The 9,922-nt window shown below is 36.5% G+C and overlaps 1 protein-coding gene across 1 annotated transcript; it reads left to right on the plus strand.

The window, feature by feature from the left end:
• The first annotated feature begins 7,156 nt into the window (after positions 1–7,156).
• LOC126753720 (uncharacterized) lies at positions 7,157–8,122 on the plus strand. Its single transcript, XM_050465393.1, has 2 exons — positions 7,157–7,193; positions 7,417–8,122. Exons 1-2 carry the CDS (start codon positions 7,157–7,159, stop codon positions 8,100–8,102), a joined length of 723 nt encoding a protein of 240 aa, XP_050321350.1. The 3' UTR covers positions 8,103–8,122.
• Positions 8,123–9,922: the final 1,800 nt, after the last annotated feature.

Consider the following 9,922-nt stretch of genomic DNA (forward strand, 5'->3'; position numbering starts at 1 on the left):
ACAGCAAGTTCAAAGAGTGTTCCTTGGTGGAATAAAGAAATCGCTGAATTGCGGGCAAAAAAACAGACAGCTTGGTATGAATACAAACGCGCTCGTTCACTAGTCAACTTAATATCTTTCAGGAAAGCCAATGCTCTTTTCCGTCGTTCCGCGAAACAGGCCAAGCGTAAATGTTTTCAGGATTTCACAAGCAAAATAAATCCTTCGTCTAGTCCTAAGTTAATATGGAACGCTTTAAAAAAACTTTCTGGAGTGCCTAGAAATCTAACCATTCAATGCGTAAAGGGGCCAACAGGTTTGGTAACCAATCCATCCGATATTTCCGAGTTATTTGCAAACCACTATTCTGAAACAAGCTCAGATATTTCATTCAGCACACAGTTTCAAACCTCTAAAACCACCACACTGTCCGACACTTCCTACTCTGTCTCCCTCTTTCTTTTTCTGCTAAACAAATAGAAACCAGCATTTCACTGTCTGAATTCGAGTTCGTTGCATCTACCGTTAAGGGTAAGTCCCCGGGGCAAGATAAAATTTCTTATCCAATTATCAGACATATGCCAAAAAGCCTCAAGCTCCGATTGGTAAAGCTTTATAACAAAATTTTCAATACTGGTGTCTACCCCCAATTTTGGAAAACGTCCTGTGTCATACCAATACTTAAACCACACAAATCCTCCGATGAACTTGCTAACTATAGGCCGATTTCCCTCCTTCCATGTATGGGCAAAATTTTGGAAAAAATCGTAGCTAACCGCTTGATGTGGTATGCTCAGCGAAACAAGTTCATATCACCGAATCAAGTCGCCTACAAAAAAGGTCAAGGCACGTTAGATGCTTTAATCCAACTAGACTACTTCATTACTAACGCTTTGTCCAGCAAAAACCATGTGTCCGTACTATCTCTGGACTTTCACAGAGCTTTCGACAAAATTGGAGCCCATATTATTATTCGACAACTAAGAAAATGGAAAATAGGCCAGAATATGATACGTTTTATTACTAACTTTCTCACAAACAGAAAACTCAAAGTCAACGTAAATGGTTTTCTTTCTTCAACACTCCCGCTTTCTAATGGTACGCCGCAAGGCTCACCTCTTTCAGCCCTCCTTTTTATCATTGCTTTCGATGATATTAGTAGGATGATAAAAAATTACAAAGGAGTTGAGCACCAGATCTATGCTGACGATGTCCTAATCTACACAAAAGTCTCTGACGTTAAATTAGCTCAATCCTTAGTTACTAATATACTCGCCAGAATTGAGACTTGGTCACTGGAGTCTGGTGCTTCACTTTCCTTAGACAAAACACGTATCCTTCATGTATGTAGGAAGCAAAAATGCAACGGTATTTCACTAACCCACAACCAAACTAACATCGAATGTAAAACACAGCTGAAAATACTAGGATTAATTTTTGACTCTAATTATAATTTTAATGCTCACTGTAAATATGTCAGAAACTCGTTAATGTTACGATTAAATATTGTTAAATATCTCTCGTCTAAGCATTCATTTATTCATCCGAACACACTAGTCAATGTTGTCAGAGCTTTGCTAACTTCAAGAATAGATTATGGGCTCCCCATCTATGGCAATTGCTCCAAAAGCAGTATCAACCTTTTAAATGCACCTTACCATTGCGCAATACGGCGAAGTCTCCGGGCCTTTCCAACCTCGCCAATAAAAACGATAATGGCTGAATCTGGTTTACCAACTATTCAAAATAAAATTATAGATTCTTCGCTTCAAATTCTTGCGAAAACGGCTGAGAACACCAACCCATTACTTAATACAACTATCACGCATGCCACGAAAAAAAGAAAAATTCCAAGAATACAATCGGCTATTTCGAGATGCTTAAGTTTCGCTGCAGAAAATAATATTTCACGTAACGCAACACGCAAATTCACCACTCGACATCCTCCCTGTCTGATCAATGATAAAATACTACAGAATAAGCTTATGTTTTTGTCCAAGCAAAACACACCAAACGAAGTCTTTCAACAAACCTTTGCTGAACTGGAATCTAATTACACAAATAATGGCTGGAAGTTATTGTTTACGGATGGCTCCAAGTCCACCGATTCCACTTCGTTAGCAGTTGTCACTGCCACAGGAGAAATTATTTGCAATTGGCTTCTTCCCTCAACGGCCTCTGTATTTACTGCTGAAGGATCTGCTATCCTTCATGCAGTTAATTACGCAAAAAAGACTAAAGGAAAGTTCCTCATCTGTACAGACAGCAAATCGTGTATGTCTGCAATAACGTCTCCTTCCAATCGCAATCCCATAATAGAAGTTATCAGAGACGCGGTCATTGGTACCCCTCAGAAAATCCAAGTAATGTGGATCCCTGGCCATGCTGGTATTACAGGCAACCACTTTGCAGACCTCGCTGCGAAAAATGTAGCCAGGACTCCTGCCTTAACATACTACGTCTCATCCAAGCAAGACATTCTTAACCTTATTAAGCACAAAAGGCATCAAAAAAACGCAAGCGAATGGAAAACATTTAAACATCACTACGCGGTCATAAACCCAGCCAGAAATCGTATAATCTACTCGTCAGCAGTTCCAACTAGCGCAATGAAGACATATACTCGATTAAGGATTGGACACACTATCATAACACACGCCCACTTACTATCGGGTAAAAGCCCATCCATTTGCCCCCTTTGCGAGGACACCGCTACTATCAAACACTTACTCACACTCTGTCCGATGCTTCACCCAACAGCCCACAACTCTGGCAACATTGATCTCATAAAACTACTAAGTGAACCTTCAGAAAAAAACGTGATGATTGTATATAGATTTTTAAAAACCAACGATTTGTTAAAATATATTTAAGCAAATTACATCTTTACTAACCCTTAGCAATTAGAATTTTTCACCTAGTTATAATTACAAGACAGCTGAAGGCCTCGTAGCCAGTGCTGCGTTTATGTATTTTTATATAATAAAACTCTTTTTGTTATATGATGAAGTTTTTCTTAACAGTGAGCATGCCCCCTGGGCGACGGATAACAGGGAGAATCGCTTTGCTTTACTTGGAAGTGATACCCCACGCAAGAAAAAAAATGATAAATGGTTCATCTCTAAATCTTTTGTTTAGCTTTCCTAAGTTTCACTCTATCCTGCAGGGAAGAAAATAAAAAGATCTCAGATTTTTCGACTTTTGCCGTCTATAGAGCAATTCAGCTTATAAGCAAAGAGGTAGTGTCAATCTCTGAACTCAGAGATGGTAACCTCCTGCTACTGGTAAAAGACAAAAAAATAGCACAAAAATTCTTGACCACCACGGTTTTGCATGGAGTGTGCCGTGTCACATGTGCACTTCATTCCTCACTTAACACCACCAAAGGAACAATCTATGCTCCTTATCTTAATAATGTGTCTAATGAAGAAATAGTTAGGGAACTCAGCAGTCAAGGTGTTACTTCTTTTTACAAATTTAATAAAATGGTCAATAGTAAGCAATCCCCCAATGGGGTTATTCTATTGTCTTTCGATGCCTACAAATTACCTACTAAAATTGATGTGTCAAGGCATTCTGTAAAAGTGAGGGAGTACATCCCAAACCCCATGCGATGCAAAGTGTGTCAACTACTGGGTCCCACCGGGAAATGGTGTAAGAATCAGCCAATATGTGTTAGGTGTTCACTGCTTCCACACCAACAGGAATGCACTCGCATTATGTGTGCCAACTGTTCGGAACAACATTCTTCATCCTCCATTGAGTGCAAAAAATTTAAACAAGCTAAAGATATTTTAGCTATAAAAACAAAAAACAAATGCTTCATGATGGATGCTAGAAATATCTATCGCACGCAAATAGCAATACCCCAGTTAGTTCTCCAATATCCTACGCCGCTGTCCTTTCATCAACAGAATCTTCCCACGTTAGTACTACACAAAGTACCTCTACTCCAATAACAATATTAAATAAAGAAAACGACAATCAAAATTCATTTAATAATAAACAAATGACCTCTCAAAGTCTTACTCCTCATTCAGCAGAAACTTCACGAGCTCACATTACACAGAGCACCTCTGCTTCAAAAACAATAGTAAACACAGATAACAACAACACCAAATCATTAAATACTACACGAATTAACGTTACAAACCTAAAAGTCTCCAACGATAAAACATCACTTTTTCCAAGAAATAGCTTAGCTAATCAACAATATAATGAAGAGAGTATTTCTCTTGAAAAATCAAAAAGCATCAGTGGCACATCTCTAGCCGATATGGATGATTATAATTCATGTGACTCTCTTCATAATTCCAAAGCAATCACTGACTACAGTTTCACAAATATTAATTACTCTCCACTGCCATCTCTTAACAAAGTTCTTTCCCTCACTCAATTATCTAACATGTCAAACTCTTCTGATGAATGATTCGAATCTCAGTACAATTAGTAAAAATTTCAATTATATAGTCTCTCTTTCTTTATTATAAATTTAGGTTCAATTTTCTACAATGGAATATGAACGGCTTTTTTAATAATTATCATGAGCTTCTACTGCTTATCTCAGATTTTAAGCCCGACCTTATAGCTTTACAAGAAACCCACCTGAGCTTACATAATAATCCTATTCCGCATTCGCCTTACGTAGCTTACTTCCACAACTTAAGTAACACAAATATACACGGGACTGGTGTGCTTATCAAAAAAGGCATTTGGCATAGAAGAATCGACATCGAAACAAACTTAAACATTATTGCGCTTGAAATTAAATCCAGTAGCATTACATTAACGGTGGTATGCGTATATTTTCCACCTGGTAAGGATTTCGATATACGGGAGTTTAAATCTATTCTAACTTTAATGCCTCAACCAATTATTATCTGTGGTGATGTCAATGCTTGGAGCCCACTTTGGGGATCCTCCAAACAAAACAAGAGGGGTAAAGCAATTGTAGAACTAATTTCTTCCCAAGACTTAACGGTCTTAAACGACAAATCTCCGACACACTTTTCCACACATCAGTCATTCACGCATGTTGATATCACGATATCTACCACCAGCATTTTCCCACTCCTTTCTTGGAGAATTTTAGATAATCTCTGTGGTAGTGACCACTACCCGATAATTTTCCACCTAAATGGTAAAATAAAAACTAAGACTGTTCACATACCAAGATTTAAAACTGATAAAGCAGATTGGGAAAAATACAAATTGCTGTGTGACGAGCAAAATCAAATCCATCCCGTTAGTAACAATATTAATAGGGAAGCCAAATCTATTAAAAAAATAATACTTAGTGCAGCCACTTCATCTATTCCACAAACTCATCCGTATTCGAATAAAAAATATGTCCCCTGGTGGAGCAAGGAGCTTGCCGAGCTGCGTACAATAAAACAAAATGCATGGTATGATTTTAAACGCAACCTGTCTAACCAAAACCTCATGGTATATAAGGCAGCAAACGCCAAATTTAAACTTTCTGCAAAAAGAGCGAAAAAAGAATGCTTTATAAACATCACTAGTAACATCAATCCATCATCTTCTCCTAAAGAAATATGGAAAAGTATAAAAAAGCTGTCGGGCTCTTACAATAATTTTACGGCTCCATAAGATGTAGTAAACAATAATCTCATTTCTTGTGCAAAAGAAATTGCTAACTCATTTGCAAATCACTGGTCTAGTTATTCCGATAATAAAAATTTCCCTCACGACTTTGTTGTCCAAAAATCCAGAATTTTAAACAATATATATCGCCCCCCACAAAATATGATTCGCTCAGCTAAAGAGATTGACAAACCTATCACCATCCAAGAGGTCAATAATTTTTTGAACGAGGCCAAAGGCTCCGCTCCTGGCTACGACAGGATTAGCTGTGTAATGATTAAGAATATATCTGATTCTACTAAAAGTAGGCTATTAAACCTATACAACGCCATTTCCTCTTCTGGTAGAATTCCTCAAAGTTGGAAATGTGGGTGTATAATCCCTATTCGAAAGCCTAACAAACCAGCAGATCAGCTGCCCAGCTTCCGACCGGTTTCTTATTGCCTTGCAACAGCAAAGTTCTCGTTGCTAACCGTCTAATGTGGTTTACTTCTAAACATAAATTGCTAAACCCTAATCAGGCTGCCTTTAAAAAAGGCCATAGCACAATCGACGCTCTATTATCTTTCGACCATTTCTCTTCATGCGCCCTGTCTAGTAAGAAACATATTACAGCATTTCCCCTAGACTTCGAAAAGACCTTCGATCGTATCGGGGCACACATTGTTCTAAGACAATTAAGGAAATGGGCAGTTGGCTCTAAAATCTACAATTTTGTTAAAAGTTTTTTAATTAACCGAAGATTTATGGTCAAGACATATACAACTTAGAAAATGGGATTCCGCAAGGTTCGCCTCTCTCGGTGGTTTTATTTGTTATCGCGTTTGAAGAAATTAGCAAAATAATACATAAGTACAATATAAATCACAATATTTACGCATATGATGTTCTGATATTTACTAAACTTGATAATTTAGTATCGGTGAGAACCATTTTCAGTAAAATCATTGATGATATTTCTATATGGTCGCTTGAATCAGGAGCGATTATATCATATGAGAAATGCAATGTCCTGCATATTTGTCCAAAGAAGCGCTGTTCAGATGTAAGACTATCTTATAAAAATGTACATATAGATAGTGTTAATGAATTGAAGATATTGGGAGTTTTCTTTGATAGTAAATATACTTTTAAGTTCCATTGCAATTATATTAGAAAAAAACTATTAAACCGCCTTAGCATTGTAAAATACTTTACCTCAAAAAAGTCCTTTGTACATACTTCTACTCTTTCTAATATTGTTAAATCGTTATTTTTGTCGGTAATTGATTACGCTCTACCAATTTATGGAAGCTGTGCCAAAAGCAACTTGAATCTTCTTTGTGTTCCATATCACGCAGCTGTGCGGAAAAGCCTACGTGCCTTCACCACTACTCCAGTTTGTAACATTTTGGCTGAATCCGGACTTCCTGACCTCACGGAACGGGTGGAATATATGACCGCTGGACTTTTATACAAAGTTTTATCCTGCAACAACTCCAACCTGTATAAAAATATACTCAATGCTATAAATAGGAAACGCTTCCCAAAGAGGCTCTCGGCACTACATCGCGTAGTTGCCCTGTCTAGAGAAATGTCTATACCGGTTAAACCCACTCGGCAAGCTCACAGTACATACCCACCTTGGAATCTTTAGGACTCGTCATTTATTAATTGCCTTCAGGATTATCAAAAGCAAAATACTTGCGCCCCTATCTACCAGCAAGTTTTCCTCGAGACCAAACTAGAGTTATACTTAAAATCGTTCAAATTTATATTTACGGATGGCTCGAAAATTAACTACTCAACGTCCTTCGCAGTTATATCGGAGGATTTACGGGTTTTGAAAAAAAGGTTTGCTGGACAAACACTGCTCTATATTCACCAGTGAAATATTTGCTATCTATCAAGCTGCTCTAATAGCATCCAAATCCAAGGGTAAATTCTGCATTTGTACAGACAGTCAATCTGCCATTGATGCCGTCAAAAATTTTACCAATAAAAGTGTCTTAGTAACTTACGTTCGTGATCTGCTCACCAAGCACGCAAATAAAATGAAATTGATTGAACTCGCCGACTCTGTGGCGAAAAGTATTCATGAAGAACCGGATCTGTGCTTTGACGCTCTTGAAAAAGCTGACTTAAAACATCTAATAAAGCAGTACGTACATAACAAGTCCCTGTTGAAATGGAATGAATACGTTCATCATTATGCGGCAATTAATCCTACCAGAGCAAAGCCTATATACACCACGAACTCCAAACATTCAGACATTTTGTTATTCACAAGGCTTCGTCTAGGTCATACGCAGATCACGCACGATTACCTGTTAAATAATGGAAACGGATCCTGCTGCATTTGTAGGACCTCTAGGACATCAGTAAAACATATACTAGATGCATGCCCCCAATTTACCAATACAAGGCGAAGGATGTTTGACACAGCTCTCCCATCGAAACTGCTAACTAATATAACATCGTCGAATATAAGTACTATATCTAACTTTCTTATAACATGTAACATAGCACATTTAATTTAATATAAACTGTACAATTTATATATTAATGATAATATTTATTTATATCCGTTATTTAGACATAACATCCAATTGTTACTATCATATTAAATTGTAAAGACCAGCTGATGGCCTCGAGCTAGTGCTGCTAATTTTGCTATTTTCTGTATATTTATATGCTTAAAATAAATATGAATCTGAATCTGAATCAAATCATCGAAACACTTTTATAATCACTTTTTGGGATGGGATTAAGCTGTTTCAGCGGACTTCGATTTACCTCTTCGATCGACTGAAAATCGGTTTCATGGAGCGACAATTTCAGTTTTTGAAATAAGAAAAAAATCACACGAATCCAAATCCAGGGCATACGGTGGTTGAACGATGGTATTCATTGCGTTTTTGGCTTCAAATTTGGTCACGATCGTACTCTTTAAAAAAAAAAATCAGCTTTTTCGGGACTAGTCGAGCAGGAACGCATTTCATACCCAAAATATGCACCAAAAAAGTATTTAAATGCGAGAGATGTCGATGTCTCCTTCCATCTCTCTAATGCTTGCCTGTCGATTTTCAAACACCATGTCCTTCACTTTTTAATATTTTCATCAGTTGATGAGGCGGCTGATTGTCCAGAATGAGGCATGTCTTCAAAAATATCTTGATAGTATTTGAAGGCTTTGAACCACTCGTAGGCTTGTGTTTGTGATAAAACAGAATCACAGTAATCCTGCTCCAACATTTGCAACGATTCCGCATATAAAATTTGGAAAGAAATTCAAAATTTGAGACTAATTCTTTGTTCGATATTTTTAGCCATTGAAAAAATCGCAACGCACTACTGACGTATACCAACTTAAGAAGCTGCTGTAAAAAAACTGGTAGGCAGATCGCGCTCATATTCGGCATTGTAATTAAGAACAATCCTAACAACTTAGGAAAGTACATTATTTTGAAATATCATTTACCCGTGGAATTAAGAATATAATATCCGAGTGCTTTTTGTCACAATGTATTTCTATGTTATGTACAGTTTTTCTGAAATTATGCACATTCTCCTTCAGCAAAAACCCAAAGCTTGCACAAAATGCAATCCATTTGACTAAATGTAGTGGTAAAGTCATTTCAGATATCAATTATGTGGAGTGACCACGCTCTACAAATATCTCAATTATGCGCATACAAATATATATAATATACATATGTACATTTGTTTTTAGTTGTGATTATTGAAAAAAAGTTCTTTTAGGGGTATTTGTGCATTGTGTTAGGTCACGCGATAAAATTGTGTATTCTTTTGATACGTGCTGCTGTCGAATATGTTATATAAGTTACGCTACGTGTTATCGTTGAAAAACACATTTGGGAAGCGTGCTGTTTGAGGATATGAATGCACACAAATAAATTACTTTCCACGGACTTTGGATATTTTTTTGAGCTTTTAAAGAGGTTTGCGATTTTTTATAAAAAATTTAAGTTTGTTTTTGATATTTCGTTAATATAAGGAGAAATAATAGAAATTTTAAACAAAAAACTACAGTGAGTTTGAAATATAAGAAAATAAGTTTGCTGCAAGTTTTTTGTGAAAAAAATTGTTGCACAAGATAAAAATAAAATACGCAAAAACTTGGTTACTTAATTTTTTCACATAAATTTGAATGTTATGGGAAAAAATACATATTCATCATATCATTCTTAACCTTCTTAAATTCAACCACGCCCTTAAGGGGGTATTCTAGTCTAGAAATGCTATTTAACGGCATTTTTTAAAGTCCAATAAAAAAAAAATAAGAACATTTTTACCATCCAATTTTTTATCAGATATTTATTGATATTTTAAGAATACA

The sequence above is a fragment of the Bactrocera neohumeralis genome, chromosome 3, assembly GCF_024586455.1.
Source record: "Bactrocera neohumeralis isolate Rockhampton chromosome 3, APGP_CSIRO_Bneo_wtdbg2-racon-allhic-juicebox.fasta_v2, whole genome shotgun sequence".
In the NCBI taxonomy this organism is placed as follows: Eukaryota; Metazoa; Arthropoda; class Insecta; order Diptera; family Tephritidae; genus Bactrocera; species Bactrocera neohumeralis.